The sequence below is a fragment of the Fukomys damarensis genome, unplaced genomic scaffold (genome assembly GCF_012274545.1).
Source record: "Fukomys damarensis isolate Sample0158 unplaced genomic scaffold, DMR_v1.0_HiC HiC_scaffold_37, whole genome shotgun sequence".
NCBI classification, from domain to species: Eukaryota; Metazoa; Chordata; class Mammalia; order Rodentia; family Bathyergidae; genus Fukomys; species Fukomys damarensis.
The window spans coordinates 30,172,773-30,192,116 of record NW_022900949.1 but is presented as its reverse complement, the minus strand read 5'-3'; the positions used below and the strand labels follow the sequence as shown (position 1 = coordinate 30,192,116).

The 19,344-nt window shown below is 35.3% G+C and overlaps 1 protein-coding gene across 1 annotated transcript in view; it reads right to left on the bottom strand.

Moving 5' to 3' along the window:
- Window positions 1–19,344, bottom strand: part of Phkb (phosphorylase kinase regulatory subunit beta) — a 214,358-nt gene that overhangs the window by 65,394 nt on the left and 129,620 nt on the right. Inside the window, exon 15 of the mRNA XM_033759669.1 lies at window positions 12,123–12,217. Within this exon, the coding sequence (XP_033615560.1) occupies window positions 12,123–12,217 (95 nt within the window). The remainder of the gene's footprint in view (window positions 1–12,122; window positions 12,218–19,344) is intronic.

Below are 19,344 nucleotides of genomic sequence, written 5' to 3'. Positions count from 1 at the left end.
TCCCAATTTACTGTGTTGAGTTGGCATTGTACAGAAATGGACAACCACATTGGTCTAGAAATGTTAATTTATTTTTATTTTTATTTTTTATTTTTTTTCCATGTGTACAGGGGTAACACATCGTACTAAATATGTAAGGTCATATCTACGTGAGTTTGATTACAGAAACTAATAAAGTATTCTCTAAATAATGAAAAAAAAAATAAGATAAGACTATAAGAGCGAGAAGCAATTTAAATACGTTCAGGGACCATTTTCATCTCCAGAATTGAGGATTATTTTAATGTTACATCACTGCCTTTTCTCTTTTACTTTCCTTTTTAGTTTTATTTTAGGATTCCCTATTTTTAATGTTCATACAGAGATTTCTTTATCTGAAATACCGAATAGTTTGAGTGAAATACTATAATAGTGCACAGGAACCTAATGAGATAATTAATAATGTGAAATAGGAAGTAAAGGGCTAAAGGTGTAGGGAAAGTGGGAAGGTTGGGGGAAAGGTAATAAGGGAGAGGAAAAAAATATGAGAAACTGAAAAAATGGAAATAAAGTGTTTGTAAATGGGGAGGGGAGGAGGGGGTGAAGGGAGGGCAGGGACAAGGGGAAAAATGAGAATCAAGACCTATTATGTAAAGGTACAGAATCCCAATGATGAATGTAATTGTATTGTATACCTAGATTGTACCAATAAACTCAATAAAAAGAAAAAAAAAGGATTATGCCACAGCAACAGTTTTTAAAATGCTGTGTGATAAAGAAAAAAATATGAGAAAATGAAAAAATGGAAATGAAGTGTTTTTAAAAGGGGAGGGGAGGACAGTTGAAGGGAGGGCAGGGACAAGGGGAAAAAGACCTGTCATGTAAAGGTACATGATCCCAAAAATGAATGCAACTGTACTTTATGCCTAAAATGTATCAATAAACTCAATGAAGAAAAAAAACCTTTGAAATAAAATGCTGTGATATGGCAGTAAACATCAAAATTTGGTTGGCTCTTATTAGGAAAAACTCCCTAATAAAGGGAGCCTTGATATTGTCAAACAAAGAAGCATTATGCCAAGATTTAAAAATTAACATTTTATAGGAATAATAACTCTGAGTACATAAGTATTAATGAATATAAAACTGAATATACAATGAAAGTATAACCACATCATAAGAAAGCCTATGTGTAGTAATAGCCAAAATATTCAAAATATAACACTTTCCTCCAGATCTCAGGACTTTTCTAATCTCTTTTTTAAAAAATTTTATTCCCACCCTGCCCCCCCCTTTTCTAATCTCCTTAATAAGAAATAGTGTTACTGATAGGAGAAATTATATGAAATAAAACCAGCAATAATATTTATATAGCTCTTATTATATCATACATTTTATTAAGAAAGTTACATAAATTATCATTTAACCATACACAACACTGTGAGCTATGCATTGTTTTCCCTGTTCAATAGATGAAGAAATTAAGTCTTCATGAGATTAATTGTTCAAGGTCAAGAGAGATTTTACAGATAGGCATGCACAATGCAAAGATATTACACTATCACCTTAAAAACACATACATATGTAGTATTCATTAATCTTCAGGTAAATAGTGCAAGCAAAATTGTATGCATTTGTATTTAAAGAAAATAAAGCATGAAACCACCTCTTCCTCAATAATTTAAAAAGTAGATACCAAAGCGTATATATGTTTTTAGCTCTGATCTATATAATTATGGACATGGTTTACTAAATATGTATTGACTTTTATCCTAAATTTGGAACTCTGCTGCATGGAAAATAAGCTCTTATAGCTGAAAAGCATTCCTTTCATATTGGCCTTTTCTCTGCAGACTGTCAAGGTTGATCAATCCACTTAAAGTGATATATTAAATGTGTTAAGTCTACTCAAATTCGAAGCTTGGGTGTTTCTGAATGCAAAAATGAATTCTCTCAAGAATGTATCAACACATGTGATCTGCTCTATCATCATAATCATGCCATCAATGTGAAGTATTGCCTCAAGGGATTGACGAGAAATAGCCATAATTATTTTACTAGTATGATGGCAAAAACACCTGGAACTCTCCAAGGACGTCTTATGAGAAAGTCACACACTCCTCAGGGAGGTAGGGGCTTCCAAATGTTTAAGTTCCTAGTTTTCAAAAAGTGCAGCTCCTTATAATACAGACTATTAAATAAGTGGCAGGGGTAAGACCAAGATTAATTGACAAGTCTTTCTTCAAAGATTAACAGACCTTAAAAATTGTTAATACATTCAAAATAAGAAAAAAGGAAAGGTAAATTCTAGGTTTAGTATATTCATAATTATGAATAAATGTTTAGACTCATAATTACAGATGTTTTTTTCTCAGAGCAAAACACTAGATTCATTAAAATACTACTAGACTATAATATTTCTTGTACATCCTTATTCTGGACTATAAATCTTGCTTTATTACTTGGTTCTATTTTCGCTCTTTTACATTTCTCAGCCATAACTAAAAGGTAGCTTTACCTATAGAAGTATTTCATTACATATCATGCTTATCATTGGAACTTTTATTCTTAGTAAGTTCAGTAGGTTAATTACAATGATGTTTTTAAATATGTTTAAGCTCTCTTTTTTATTTTCAATTCAACTTTCTCAGTTCTGGATTTTTCTTATCAAGGCATTTATTTTTAATTGGCTCTGGTATAAACACTGATTGATAAAAGAGTCTCATTTCCCTTACACACTACAGATGATATTACCTGAGGATAACCTCTAGGTAGATGTGATATATTAAAGTAGGCTTTCATAAGCAGTTTTGATGCCTTGACTGCTTTATTCAGTTTTATTATGATAAGCATAGGAACTTCTGCTCAGCACCCAATTTTGCTCCCATGCTTTTAGATAAATTTGGGTTTTGGTCCCACACAAACATTTTTCTTTCTTTGCCAAGCTAGTGAAGCAGAGCATTTTTTCTTTTTTAATCCTTTAAGTAGAAATTATATCTCAAACTGGTTAAACTGTTTGAGAGCATTAGGGTGAACTGAACCACGTATAAAATTTCCTTAAATCACCTAAGATTAATAAACCTTTAAAACTGAATAGATTTAAAACAAGAATTTTTTTTTTTTAAAAAAAGGGAGCTAGCTGTAAATCCATATTAGAGAAGTGGTATACTATACCTATAAAATTAGGAGGGGCATATTACCTTTATCGGATGGTAGTAAATTCAACTTCCTGAACAGATGGTCTGCCACAGATGGTCTTTAAACTCCCTACAATCTGCCTTCTGGGCACAGCACTCCAAGAAAATTACTCAAAAGTTACCAATAATCTAGATCATAGAAGCTGGCAAGAGAAATGCTAGAAGGGGTGCTATGAATCAAACATCGCTAAATAATTTTATAGATTAAAAGTAATACTCAAGAGACATTTGAAGACTTTCTATGGGTTACACTGAAGCTCTGGTCTATAGAACCATGCAAGATCTATGGACTAGACCTGGATCTCTACCAGTGCTTTGCTGCTCCTCCCAGACAACAAGGAGTCAACATTCTCGAACCACTGCCTCAAAATTTTCCACATTCTCATATTCCTGACACTGTTTTAACGTTCTTGTGAGATTTCTTTGTCCTCCCTTCCTAGAATACATTTTACTCCATTATCTGCATTACACACATTCTGACAGAAAACTATAATCTTACTCCGTGGTGGTCAGAGACCTGTCTACACCCATATTTTGTTTCACAGCAACATGAATATGCACCTTTTCTTTTCACATCTACTAAGCACCTCAATTAACTACCATGTCTGCATTGGAACTATCAAAATACAAATAATAACAGTTAACATTTACTGAATGTTTAAGTATAAGCCATGAACTTGTCTAAGCTCTTTACCTTTAACTCATTTAATTCTCATAATTCTGACTTTACCAGTGAGGAAGCTAAGGCAAACAAAGGTTGATCAATTTGCCTCCAAAGGCTGTGCTCATACTAGGCAGAAAGTCCCAAAATATGAAATCTCCCCTGTTTGTATTGTTGAATATTCAAACAACATTTTTATATCAGAATATTTTTTCTATGACTCTTAATATTAGAATGACTTATTTATGTAAGAACTCTATTGCATTCAACAATATCAATTTCCAGAGAAAAGACTAATTTTTCCTAAATACATTTAAAAACAGAAAAATACGGGAAGGAAAAAACAATTTTTGGCTGGCCCTTGCCTGCTAAATATAGTAGTTTCATACAGAATCTCACAAACATTTAAAAAGGTATTAAGTGTGTTTTCCTCTTTAACCAAAAGGATCATGAAAATTTCAAAATGACATCTACTTGCTATAGAACACCTCCTTCTGTTAACATATACATGGATGTCCTCTACAGATTTACCTTATTCTCAGTGGATAACTATGATGCAAAAATATAGTGAATGGTGGAAAGCACATGGTCAGCTGCTTCGTTTCTGTTGCAATCAGCCCTCTTCCAAGTATGAAAGAGCAGTAAGGCCAGAAACAAACAAAGCTTTTAAGTGACCATTATCTCATATTAATGTGGCAGAGAAGGTGCAGTATGAACAATGGAAGTCTCATTAACAGATAATCAGTGGGTATCTTGTACTACCATCACCTAGGCAACAACAAAATGATGGGCTCTCTAACAGGAACAAGTAAGGGTGAATGAGGAGAGGGAGTAAGAAGCTTGCTCGTCCCCTTGAAGGGGATTTCCTTTGGCAAGGAAGAAGGAGCTCCCTAATAAAATTACTAATTGTTACATTTGTGGACTTGGCCTTACACCAGCACAACTGAAAAGAAGAGAGAAGAAATAATTGGACTCTTTAAACATGATAAATGAAATATATAGTGAATCCCAGCATGTATTTTGTAACGATGTGGAAACATTTGCGTGTAATTTTTCAGATCACTTGCACAGGTCTCTCATTGTCCTCAGGCACAGGTAAAACTGCTTTCCAGTGATGCAATATTGAGCCCAACTATTATGAAAGCAAACTGGTATTTTTTTTTCCTGTTAACTCCATCACACTATTATGAAAATAACTGTTTATAAATTTTTGGCATTCCTTCTTTTCCTTCTTCAGTTAACACCTTCTTATTGGTTCTGCCATCTGATAACTGTGTAACCTTGGAGAAAATACTAAATGCCTCTGAGACTCATATCTTATCTGTAAAATGGGCATGGTAATATTTACCTCAGAAAGGTGTTAAAATCAGGTATGACGCATATAATGGCTCATACAATGTCTATAAATAGTCAACAGCTGATACTCATATCTCTTTCATTCTTACAAATAGTCAAATACCTAATAGGGTTAAAAGAAGAAAAGGGGGAACAGACATATTCTCTACTGAGGACATTCGTCAGAGAGTCAGCAAGTAAACCAGGAACTATGATAGCATGATAATTGTTGTAGTATGGGGTATACAAAGGGCTTTGTGAAAGCAGACTTAAAGGTACACTTTCCAAACCTGTTCAACTTGTTTCATTGTGGGAAGATCAAATGACACAGAAAAGTAGAGGTAGAGGAGCAGACATTGTTGCCCTGTTTAACACATAAAGGACAGATCATTTAGCAATTTGAAATAAGCTATTTTCTTTCAAATATTACTTTACCAGACAATATGAATAATTGAAGTATTTACTTTGTATGCACCTATGGGAGTGGTATATCACAATTTAATGAAAGTCTACTCTGCTCAACTCAATGTTAGGATTATTTACCAACATCTAAAAGCAGCATGGAGTACACCAGTACAAAAGACATTTAAAAGTAATGAGATAAGACTTGAGCAAAGAAGGTTGAGGACTAGGCTACTGATCCTATGAGAAAAGTGAGTACACCCAATGAATTCTCAGTCCTCCTTAGACTTCAGAGAAATGAGCAAAAATATTAAAAATAAACAAAACAGACTAAAGCCTGAGCAATGAAGAGAAGGTAATCAGATAACAAGATATTTCAATATCTTCGTAGTACAAAATATGGTGAACAGAAATGTATTAGTGAATAAGACGAAGGAAATCCATGTAAAACACACCGTATCTCACTTAGATTATCACCAAAATGCTACAGCAGGTCTGAGAGCTGACTCCAACTAAAGGATCTCCGGAGGGGTATATTTGCAGGTAGAATGGAAGGTGGGTGTGGAAAATGGGGAGTGACATGGAAGGAAGGACTGATTAAAGGTCAAAGTAGAGATGGGAGTAGTGGGAACAGACCTGTACTTCTAGCACTCTGGGAAGCTGAGGCAAGAGGATCACAAGTTCAAGCCCAGTTTGGCCAACTTAGTGAAATCTTGTCTTAAAAATAAGAAGGGCTGAGGATATATTTCAGTACAAAGGCCCTAGGTTCAATCCTCATTTCTGCCAAAAAGTGCTGTAGTGGCTAGCTATGCCCTACATAGGGATCACAGTTCATGGCAAAGCAGGACTTTTCCTAAAATAATACTGAACAAATGGTCTGAGGTGAATTAATGGTTCTAGTGCAAGCACAGCTCCTTCACATTCTGCATCTGGCAAGGGCAGTAAGGGTGTAGTTTGTTTACCACTGCCTCCCTGACTTATGGATAAGGCTAATCAGGAGGCAAAAGTCCTAATCACATCTCCACCTTTTGTTGGGATGATGAGGGGAAAGACTAATGTACCAGCCATATTCATAATATATGATTGGATAATGAAGACCACAAGTTATATAACAAAATAACCAGCAAGAAAAAAAAAGAAACATGACATTAGTGAAACACAAAAATTACTCTGAAAATTTTGCTTAATAAAGTGAGACAGGCACAGAATATTACATAACTCTATAACAAGTAACTAAAAAAGACAAATTAATAGAGAAAGGGTAAATAGAAAGGGTAAATAGAGTTTATCAGAGACTGAAGGGTGCAGGGAATAGGGTGTCATTGTTTAATGGGTAGAGTTTTTATGCAAGATGATTTTTTGGGGGGGTGCCAGAGATCAACCTCCGGACCTTGTGCTTGTGAGACAGACGGCAGAACCACTGAGCTAAATCCTCAGCCCTATGTAAGACAATTTAAAAGTTTTAGTATAGATAGTGGTGATGGTTACAACAACATTATAACTGTATTTAATGCCAATGAACTATACAAATTTATGAATAATTAAAATGATAAATATTTCATTATTTTACCTCATTAAAAAAATAAAAAATAATTGTAGAGATTCACCAAATGGTGACAACTGGAGGTCTACATGCAAAGTTGGAGCCCTACCTACATCATATAATATACAAAAATTAAGTCAACATGGATCATATACCTAAATGTAAGAGTTAAGATCATAAAATTCTGAGATGAAAACCTAAGCATAAATCTTTGAGACCATGGATTAGGCAATAATTTCTTAGATATGACACTACAAGTATAAGCAATTAAGGAAAAAATAAATTGCCCTTCACAAAAATGTAAAATTACTGTGCTTCAAATAACACCGTAAACAAAGTAGAATAATAATTCAGGGAATAGGAGAAAATATTTGCCATCATATAAAAGGGTCATGATATAAAGAACCTCACAATTCAATCATAAAAAGACAAGTCGAAAGATGGCCATAGTATCTGAATTGACATCTTCCCAAAGAATATATACACACAAACTGTCAACAATCACATGAAAATATGCTTAACTTTCTAACTAGGAAAATACATGTTAAAGTCACAATAAGATAATGCTTCCTACTTACCAGAATGACTATAAAAGAAGTCTTTGTAGATGGGGGTGGGGTGGAGGGGTTAAAGGGAGGGCAGGGGAATGGGGAAAAATAAGAACCAAGATGGATTACATAAAGGTGCAAATTTCCAATGATGAATGTCATTACATTGTATACCTTAAATGTACCAATAAAGTTAATTAAAAACTAATTTTCCAATTAAAAAAATGGGAAATAACAAGTATTGGCAAGGATGTAGAGAAACTGGAACCCTCACAAACTGTTGGGGATAAATGTAAAATGGTGCAGTCACTTGAAAAACAGCCAGGCAAATCTTAATCTAGAGTTTAGTATATATAACCCAGCAATTTCATTTCTAGGTGAAATTATCCAAGAAAAATGGAAACGTGTGTCACATAGTAACTTGTAGTTGGAAGTTCACAGCAGTATTATTCATAACAATCATAACTCACATGTTTATTATCTGCTGAGTGAATAAATAAAAGGTGGTAAATAAGTAAAATGGAATACCATAAAAGAAATGAAGTGCAGTTCTATGCTACCATGTGTATGAACTTTGAAAACATTATGCTTAGTCAAAGAGCCACTCATGAAATAGTACATATTACATGAAATCATTTACATGAAATGTCTAAAATAGGCAAAATCATATAGATAGAAAATAGACTAGTAGCTATTTAATTCTGAACTGAGGAGTGGGGAAAGTTGAGGGAAAATGAAGAGTACTAAAGGGCAATCGGTTTCTCAGTGGAATAAAAATGTTAAACTGATTGTGGAAAATAACTAAAATCAATTGAATTATATACTTTTAAGTAATGAACTGTGTGGCATGCAAATTATATTTTAATAAAGCTGTTAATAAGTAAACAAATAAGCCATTACTATACTTTTAAAAAATTACTCTGAAGAAATGACAAAGTCAAGAAAGAAAAAGATATCTTTAATTTTTACTCATAGAAAGACTTACAAATATAAATTACCTACCAACAAAACCTGGAAGTAGGAACAAGATGGCCTACACTAATAATGATTAAAGAACTATGAAAACTGGAAAGAAGGCGTGCTGGACTACCTGGAGACTTTAGCACTTGAAGAACTCCACATATGCTGGACTGGACCTTGGAGAGGCCTAGGCCCGAAACAACAAACAGGCATAGGTAAGAGGATTTAAAAGTCTGTTTTCTCTGGCTAAAGGACTGGGAAATGAGAAGCACAACAGAGACTACATAAGTAGTTTCAATCCTAGCTCCTCAACTGAGGTACCAGTTGGTCAATTGCCTTTCCCAATAGCTTCAAAATACTTGTGTGCCAAGCCAGCTTGTGTTCCACAACCAGAACACTGATTGTAGCATCATTAGCAAAAAGCCCTAGCAAAGCCTTCCAAGCAGTGATAAATCTACTGGACCCCTGCTCAGCACTAAGGTCACCAGCAAGTGGACAGATCCACCCACCTTAGCTACACCTGGGGTTTCCTGGCCCTCTACCCAGGGACATAGGATATTTGGGCCAGAGAGAATCGGAATGTTATTGATACTGGAACACAAATTTGAGCTGACAAGGAATTTCTAACCTGAAACTATGGAGGCCTGAGGAAGTAGCGTAATATTTCTTAGTGCTGAAAGAAAACAACATCTATGAAATCCTATATTTCTAAAAACTACCCCTTAGGAATGAAAGTAATGTAAAATTTTCACACTAAGGAAAACTAAGAAATTTGATGCTAGCACAGTTACATTTAAATGATATGTAAAAAGAAACACTTGAAACAAAGAAAATGAAGAAAGCTGGGAAATTCAGAAAAGAAAGAACAATGTAATAGACAAAATTGCAATAAGTACGATAGACTATCCTTTACCTCAATGAATTTTTTAATCAAATTTTGTAGCTAAAACAAAAATTTTTATACAATCTGATACGCTGCTCAATAAATATAAAATAGTTACTATAGAACACTTTTTAGGGTGAATGGTTAGCTATGTATGGTCCATCTCATTAAACATTCTTGTTTGTTTGTTTGTTTTTGGTACTGGGGATTGAATTCAGGACCTTGCGCTAAATCCCCGGCCCTCATTAAACATTCTTAAAATGACAAAATTTAAGAGTTGACCATATTAGGAATTGCCAAACGTTAAGGACTCAGGTAAAAGGAGTGGTGTGGTTATAAAAGAGTAGTAACCCAAGGGAGCCTTATGGTAATATAATCACCCCCATTTTGATGACAGTTACAAACATACACATGTACACACATGGACATGTATGCATTTATTATTGGTAAAATCTGAATAAACTATGGTATGTGATTTATGGTGAACAACTGGTTTTCTTTGAGGATTGGGTAGTACAAAAATAATTTAACAAAAACTCTGGTCATTCAAATTCGAGCTAACTCCCTTACTTGGTAATACTTTGATACATTGTCACAAATCATACATCTCACATGACTCCCCTATAAAAGAACATTTGGAAGTTTGTGCCTAGTTTCTACAAGACTTGTTCAATATGTCTTGCCTTTCACTGATTTTGTTCTATATCCTTTTATGCAGTAAGCCCTAAATGTTAAGAACAACAGCTTCGGTGTTCTGTGAGCCTCCAATGAATCATCAAGGACAAGGGTTGTCAAAGGGACTGCTAAAATACCTTCCTTGAAGGGCAGGGGTTGTCTCGATTTTACTATTCTGTTTTCTTTCCCAACATTTGGCAGAGTTTAAAGTACCTTGTCAATCTGACAAATTTGTTATTAACAAAATCTGATCTGCTGGGCATGGTGGCGCATGCCTGTAATCACAGCACCCGGGAGGCCGAGGCAGGAGGATAGCTATGAGTTCAAGACCAGCCCGGGCTACATAGTGAGTTCCAGGTCAGACTCAACTACAGAGTAAGACTCTGTCTCAAAAAAAAAAAAAAAAAAAAAAAAAAATCTGATCTAGCCAATAATGACTCAGCAGCCATTGAAACCGAAATGTCAAGCAGAGAAATGCACATCTAGGGTATGGCTGACACCTATTTTTCATCAGTCCACTTTACCCTGCACCAGCAGTGGAGAGGGTCATGCCAGAAGTGCCAACCGGTTGAGAAAGTGCAAGGGAACTGCATCATTTTATATACCACCACATCGAAGCTTCCAATACCTCACCATTTCTTTTCTTTTTGTGTACCTTCATTGAGTTACATCCCCAATATTTTCTTTATTATTTTGAGAGTCCCCCTAAGACACTAAGCTACACAGGCAGTGCTCATACTTGTGATCCTCCTGGCTCAGCCTCCCAGAGTGCTGGGAGTTTAGGCACGTACCACAATGTCTGGCTTTACTATTTCTTAAAGTAAAACTGAATTTGTACAGACTGTACATTTGGATTGCTCTACATGCTAGCCTAAGACAAAGGTCACATCCCTATCCTGTGGGTCTAATAGGCCAGTGAAAATTTTCTATCACATATTAACACAAAGATTTTTTTTTGAGAAAATCTTAACATTTTATTAACAAGTCTCTCACAGAGATTCTCATCTATAAACCACTCAGGCAAATTACATCTTTTGTTGGAGACCAACAGGAGTTAGAGAAATAGTGGAACAGAACTGAATGGACCTACTACTGTCTTTCCCTTTCTCTCATTAAAAGAAGCAATCCTTGTGCGTGTGTGTGTGTGTGTGTGTGTGTGTGTGTGAGTGCGCCTGCACATGCCTGTACGTGGGCACGTGTTAACATATATACTCTTTAAAATAAAAGGAGCATTTCAATTTGTAAGCATATCCTCTGTAAATGCTGATGCCATTCTTATTAAATGCACGCTAACTGCTTGAAATCCCAGGCACATATTCAGGTTCATTTCCTTTCTCCTCAGGCAGTTTCCACAATCCACAGCATGTTCATTTTAACAGTCCTTGTTACTGGTATCATTTAATACTTGAGAGTTTGCTCAAGTTGACATCAATCTTGCCGATCCTGCAAACACTTATTCTGTTGACACAATATAGTCTATCCACCCATACTAAACATAGAAATTTGAAAACCATTCCTTGCCCGACATGTCACCAAGTGAAAATAACTCTATCAGTGACTCAGTCCTGTCACAGTGACATAGCAGGGAGAGACAACAAGCACAGGGCCATTTATGGAATCCCACTATGTTCAATAACATGTTATCTGTCCTCTTGCTCAGCATATGCCCTGCAACTTCTCAAAAATATGTGATACTCTAAAGTCACCTATTCTGGAGAATACACTTACCCAAAAGATATCTTCTTCGACACATCTGATTCTTACTTCCTCATTAATAAATAGATAATCCTTTACCACAAATAACTTTAGTAATCAGAAAAAGACCAAGCCTTTCCTTCAGAAGGAGCAAAAAAACCCACTCAGCATAAAATTTCCTCTTCAGTTAAGCTCTAAATATCTTTGGATGAGTCTAAAACTGAGCAATACAGTATCTTCTTACCTGATTGGAGAACCTCATGCTCACATTACGTTGATTCTGTAGTGGGACATAGCGCTGAACAGGATCAATGTCTTTAGGACTGATTAATTTGTCCGCTGAAAAAAAAGTAACACAAATATTATGGGCAGCTAAATTAGATAAATTAATATACAGTCAGGGAATGGGCTGTTAAGGAAGTGAGCAGAAACATAAAGAAATCAGAATTGTTGCTAGAGGTGCATCTGAAAAAGGCCAGGCCTCAAGATGCAATAGCCAATTCTTCATGCCTAAGAGATAAACAGTAACTTGGAATTATACTATAATTAGTACCACCTAGTCCAGGAAGTACAACTAGGCATCAGGTGCCCAGGTGGGTGACTAGAGCATCCAGACCCATTCCTTCCCCAAAAGCTTTTGTTCTTTCCATGCACCCTGGGTATGTGACCTGCTTCTCCTTTGGACCAATATTAGCCAAGCAGTTACACTTGTAATCCTATAGGTTAATGGTAGTGTGACCCATGCTGTACCCACACTGTGACTCTGCTGTATAAATTACTCTTGACAAAGGGCTTCAGTGGCAACCTACTTTTAGATCCCCTCCTGTCTCTCAGAAAATATCTCTCTCAGTAAGTTTTTCCTACTCTTAACCTCTGTTGTTCCTTAGAACTCATTCTTTGATTTTGGGGAACACCACCAACTTGGCATATCTGACATGTAGCAGATTGGGAGTTACATCTTTCCCCTATGTCAATATTAACAGAAATATAATTGTATGACTCTGTAAACTAACTACAGCACAGTGGTACTATGGTTTACAAACTTAATTTGTTTTACAATTTTGGCAAAGATGGCTGCACTAGTGACAGAAAGATGGCCAGGTCATGTTTGTCACCTGATGTGGAATTTGCAAATGGAAGCAAATTTTTGCTGAATGCTTTTCTTTGCAAACTGGATTGTTTGAACAGAACCAAGGTGTTACTGTTTATGTAAGAGACAGCTATAGAACACTTAACAAGAGAAGACTCTTCAGTTTTCTCAGGATACATAGAACCTCTAGGATATAATTTAATAGGTCACAAAATAAGCTTCAATAAATATAAAAGGATTGAAATGCTAAAAATATATCTTCTCTCATCACAGTGCAATAAAATGAAAAATCATAACAAATTTTAGAAATTCACAAACATGTGGAGATTAAAAAAACACTTTTATAAACCAATTGCTCAATTAAATCAATAAAGAAATTAGGAAATATTTTTGTGGAGATGGGCACAGCTCAGTGCTTGTGTAGCTTATGTGTGGCCCTGGGTTTAATTTCCAGCTCCATAAAAAGAAGAAAGGAAAGTACTAATGCACTTTTGATGAGATGACTAAAAATAAAGGAACAACATAGCAAAATTTATGGGACATCAAGTAATGCTCATAGGAAAATTTTAGCTACAATTGCCCACATTAAATAGAAAAGTTTCAATCAAGAATCTGTATTTCCACCTTAAGACAACAGGCAAAAGTGAGCAAACTAAATCAAAAGAAGTGGGAAGGAAATGATTGAGTGAAAATTAATGAAATAAAGAAAAAATAATAGAGGATATAAAAAAATAAGTTCTTGAAAATCTTAACAAAATAAACCTTTAGGTAGAGGGGGGATCCAAAATTATTAAATAGGAATAAAAATTAGGAGCATCACTGCTGATCATAAAGACTGTAAGAGATTAATATCGACAAATTCACACCAACAAATTAGCTAACTAAATGAAATGGACAAATTCCTGGAAAAAAATAAACTATCAAAATGAACTCAAGAAGCAACAGAAAATCTGAATAAATCTATAAAAAGGAGCACAAATGAAACTTCAGACATACACAAGCACACATGCAGGACATGCACACGCGCACACAAAAGGCCCAGGACCATTCACTGATGATTTCTATGAAGCAATTAAGAAAAAAATTAAAACCAACCTATCACAAAATTTTTGGACAAATAAAAGAAGGAACACTTCTTAGCTTATTCTAGGAAGCAAGTATTTATCTAATATCAAAATCAAAATATCACAAGAAAATGGATGGCTTAACACCTAAAAGTCAATTATTGTAGTATAACTTATCAATAGAACAAAGGACAAGAATCTATATTCCTATCTCAATAGACACAGAAAAAATTAGATACATCCTTTCAAGATAAACATCTAAGCATGCAAAAAATCATTAAACAAACTAGGGACAGAAGAGAACTTCCTCAGCTTGATAGAGGGTATATCAATGGAACACTAAAGCTAACATCACATTCAACAATGAAAGAATCAATGTCCTTCCCCAAAGATCAGGAATAAGACATGAATGTTCACTTTCATCACTTCCAATTATACAAGGAGTTCCAGTCAGGGAAATTAGGCAAGGAAAAGTAACAAAAGGGATTTAGACTAGAAAGGAAGAAGCTACTGTAATCAAGACACTGTGCTATTAAGTAAGGATAGATCAATGGAGTGATCTATCAGGGCCCAGAAATAAACCGTTACATCTGTGGTTTACTGATTTTATTTATTTATTTGGTACTGAAAATTGAACTCAGGGCCTTGAGGTTGCCAGGCAGGTGCTGTGCCACTGAGCTACAACCCTGGCATGGTTAACTGATTTTTTATAAGGGTAAAAAAACAATTCAATGGTTAAAAGAATATAGTTTGTTTGTTTTTTCAAACAGCACTAGGACAACTAGATATCCAAAAGCAAAAGATGAAGGTAGACCTCTTTCTCATACCGTGCACAAAAATAAAACCAACAACAACAACAAAAATAAACCGAGGAGCTAAACTATAAGACTGTGCTGGTTAATCCTGATTGTCAACTTAACTGAATTAAGAGATTCCTGGAGAGGTGACTGGATTGGGAGGGTATTAACCTCATCAATGGATTACTCACTGGCAATACAGCTGAATGGAAGATTACGAAGTGGGGCCCGGCTGGAGGAAGTAGGTCATAGAGGTGTGATCTTGGGAAATCTATCTGGTCCCTGATCTCTCCTACTCTGTGTCATTTCCCTTGCCACTAGATGAGGAGCTTTCTTTTGCCATGTTGTTCCCCCATGGTGTTTCTACGCTGGAGCCAGCCCACGATGGACTAAAACCTCTGAAACTCTTGAGCCAGAATAAACCTTTCATCCTTTATGTTGTGGATCAGGTGTTTTGTCCCACTAATACACTGTTATGAGTAAATGTTTGTGACTATGATTTACACAAAATTACAACAACAAAACACAGGTTACAAAAGAAATTAGATTTCATAAAAATTATAATTGAGCCTCAAAGGCTACTACTGGGAAAGTAAAATGACAGCCCAAAGAATGGGAGAAATATTTGAAAAATATGCATCTTATAAGGGAGTCAGAACTAAAATATATCAAGAAAAATTACAACTCAATAAAAAGACAAAAGCAATTTTAAAATAGTTAAAGTTGGTCACTGTGGCCCATGCCTAGAAACCCAGCTACTCAGGAGGATGGCAAGTTAGGGTCACCTTCAGCAAGTTAATGAGACTATCTCAAATAAAAAGAGAAGGACTAAGGATGTAGGATGTAGCTCAGGGGTAAAGTGATCCTGGTTCAGTGGTTCAATCCCCAGCACTACGAAAAAGAAAAAAGGTCACAATACCTAAACAGATATTTCTCTAAAGAACTTAAATAAATTACCAAAACCACATGAAAAGATACTCAACAACATTAGTCATTTGAGAAATGCTCATCAAAACCATAATAAGAGGGCTGGGGATTTAGCACAGTGTTTCTGCCTCACAAGTGCAAGGCCCGGAGTTCAATCCTTGGTACCCCCCAAAAAAGAGAGAGAGAGATAATCAATTAACACCCACTAGGGTGGCTATAACAACAACAACAACAGATAAGAACAAGTGTTAGTGAGCATGTAGAGAACGTGGAACTCTCATACACTGTTGGTGGGAAAGCAAAATGATACTGCTGCTTTGGAAAACAGTCTTGATGTTGTTCAAAATGTTTAACAGAGGCAGCATATAACCTAATGACTCACAAAATAATTTGTACATGAACATTACAGAGCATTATTTATAATAGCCAAAAAAAAAGGAAACAACTCAATATAATCCATTTTGAGGAACAGAAAAATAAAATGCAATATATACATACAATGGAATGTTTTTCCACAATAGAAAGCAACAACCTACTCATTCAGCCTGCACCATGGAGGAACCTTGAAAACGCTAGGTTAAGTGAGAGAAGTCAGCCACACAAGACCACGCATTATACGCCTCAGGATATACGCAGAGTCCAAAACAGGAAATAGAAAGAACATTAGTGCGGGAGGTAGGGCATTAGGGAAGTGATTAGAGAGAAATGGGGAAGAACTGCTAAAGGGTATATGGTAAAAGGTTCTTCTGAGGGATTATGAAATGTTCTGAATGAACTGCGATGGCTACCAAAATCTGACTACACTAAAATTGTTCAATTATAAACTTGAAGTAAAATATGTATGAGTCATACCAATAAAGCTATTTTAAAAATAGTATGCTTAATAATGTGAAATAGGAAGAAAAGGTCTAAAGGAGTAGAGGAAGTGGGAGGGGTAGGGAAAAAGAAAGAAGGGAAAAGAAAAAATATAAGAAAAGGAAAAACTGGAAACAAAGTCTTTGTAAATAGGGAAGGGTGGAGGGGGTGAAGGAAGGGCAGGGGAATAGGGAAAAAATAAGATCCAAGATACATCACGTAAAGGTACAAGTTTCCAATGATGAATGTAACTCTACTGTATACCTAAAATGTACCAATAAACTTAATGGAAAAAAAGAAAGAAAGAAAGAAAAAAACTAGTATGTTTAAATTGTTAAGGAAAGAAACTAGTTTTTTAAGGATAGATGTGCTTCCTAGTGCTAAATTCTAAAAAAAGATTTCTGAAAGGGTGCATTCTTATCAGACACTGATGTTCATGAGGGCAACAGCCTAAGCTGCTATCATACTGTAACTGTAGAAGCTCTTTTCATGTAGTTCCTTGGGCAATTTTTGATAAAAACCCAAAAATATAACAAGGAAGGCAATCTGGGGCGGTGGTGGGGGACGGGGATAGAAGGCCTTCAGTCAGTGGGTATCTGCTGTTTTCTGCAACGAACTGGGTGATGTCCACCAGCACATGAGGCTCACTCTAGCTAGCCAGGCTTACCACAGGCCTTTCTGGAGGGGAAGATGCAAGGGAAGAGACGGTGGTGGGAAAAGTCCTCTGAAGTGTAACCCTGCAGAGGCTCCTCGGAGGGCAAGCTGGTAATACTGAACAAACACACCATAGCATATTTTCAACTTGGCAATTCCATATTTATACAGTTACCTTAATTATGTTCACATGTGCAAATTAATGGAAAAAGAACAATAAAAAATTCTATTAAAATGAGCAGGAGGACTTATGTATTTTTAGTGCACTTAAGCTATGAAAATGGGTTCATTTCATTCTTAATGTTCAGTTCAACACTGTTCACATAAAAATACCAACACAATGAGTTCAATGTATGATCTTTATTTTTAAAAATTACAGCTCATTTTCCACAGATTTTTAGGTACTTCTTTTAGGCAGTGAATAATTCTAAAAAACAGACCAGGAAGCCAATAACTGTATATTTCTTTGCAGTTTTGGGACTATTTCTACAGTATATTTCATTCTGGGGTAACTTCCAGGTGCATCTGTAATGCTATTCAACAAACAAAATCATCAAAGTGTGTTTTAGTAACTCCTAGAGTATCTCTTCAACAATATAAGTAATTTTAACAGAATAATAAGAAAAAGTAAGAGGAAGAAAGGTAGCAGCTGCATCCAGATAATGTTTACTGAGTACTTGGCATCACTGAAGTATTTCATATATATAAATCTCCATAATAACCTGATTATTTACAAACAACAAAAAAGAGGCACACAATTTTTAGGTAATTTTCTCATGGACAGTATATAGCAGACATTCTCCTCCCTGCAAAATACTTTTGTAAAATTGAAACCAAAATTATTTAATTGTTTACTTATAGTAACTTGAATTTATTAATTTCACTTTAGCTCATGATGCAGGGTTGATTAGTACACTGATATCCTAAACAAGTAGCAAATTATTTCCCTACCTCATTTGAATAATCATTGCTGTGAAAAAATTCTACAACAAACAAGCACTAACATAATTAATATTACACTATTATTCTATAGAAACAAAATTCTACCTTTATTTTGTTATTTAGAGGTGGTGACCAATTAAGATATATCCTTAGAAAGCATAAGTGCTAATATACTAAAACTGACATTAATCAAATGGTTAATCAATGGTTAAGCTTTCCTTTGAAAGCTTATTTCTTCGCATTTCCTTTGTATTTCTCTCTGTACCACACTTCTATATTTAACATGATGTCCTAACTTCTACTCTGCACTCACTGATAACCCCAGAATCTGTGATGCTTCTTATTCATGGTTATGCCCCACTACCTAGCACAGCACCAGGCACACAGTGGAATCTTAATAAACGGAGTTACCAAACAAAAGAATAAATTGGTAGGTTAATCATGATGGAAACACTAACTGATATAATCATTAATTTATGTAGTGGTAAAAATAACAAATACCCTTAAAAGATCAAGTTAATTGACATTTTTCGCCACAGCATTGATTATTACCATTTAGGAGCAAAAACAGAGGTCCTTATTGTGGCCATTCAATAACACAGGTGTTCTGATAGAGTGAAAAGCCTGAAAGAACTTATACCCAGCCAACTACAGAATATTTAAAATGAAAGTAAAAGACCAGGATAAAAGCATAATAGCTTTCTAAATTTATCCATGGTGCCAAACCCTAAAGATAATCAAGTATTTCTATAAATAAGGATAGCCATCTTTAAAAAACAGGAATGAAGTTATGTGCATGTTTCTGCCCAGAAAAGTCTATTAAATAAATTCGGGATTTACCTCAACAATTAGTGCTAAGGGTAAAAAGAAAATATTAAGAAGCCGAACATTACACAATATATACAATGTATACATTGAAGCACCATATGGTACCCATAAATATACACAAGTTTTATGATTCAATTAAAAACCTAAAGTATTTTAGCCAGGTACAGTGGTACATACCTGCAATTCCAGTATTCAAGAAACTGAGACAGAACGATTGCCCCAAATTCAAATCCAGCCTGGGTTACACAGTGAGTTTAAGGCCAGCCTGTACTACATAGCAAGACCCTATCTCAAAAAAACCAAAACTAA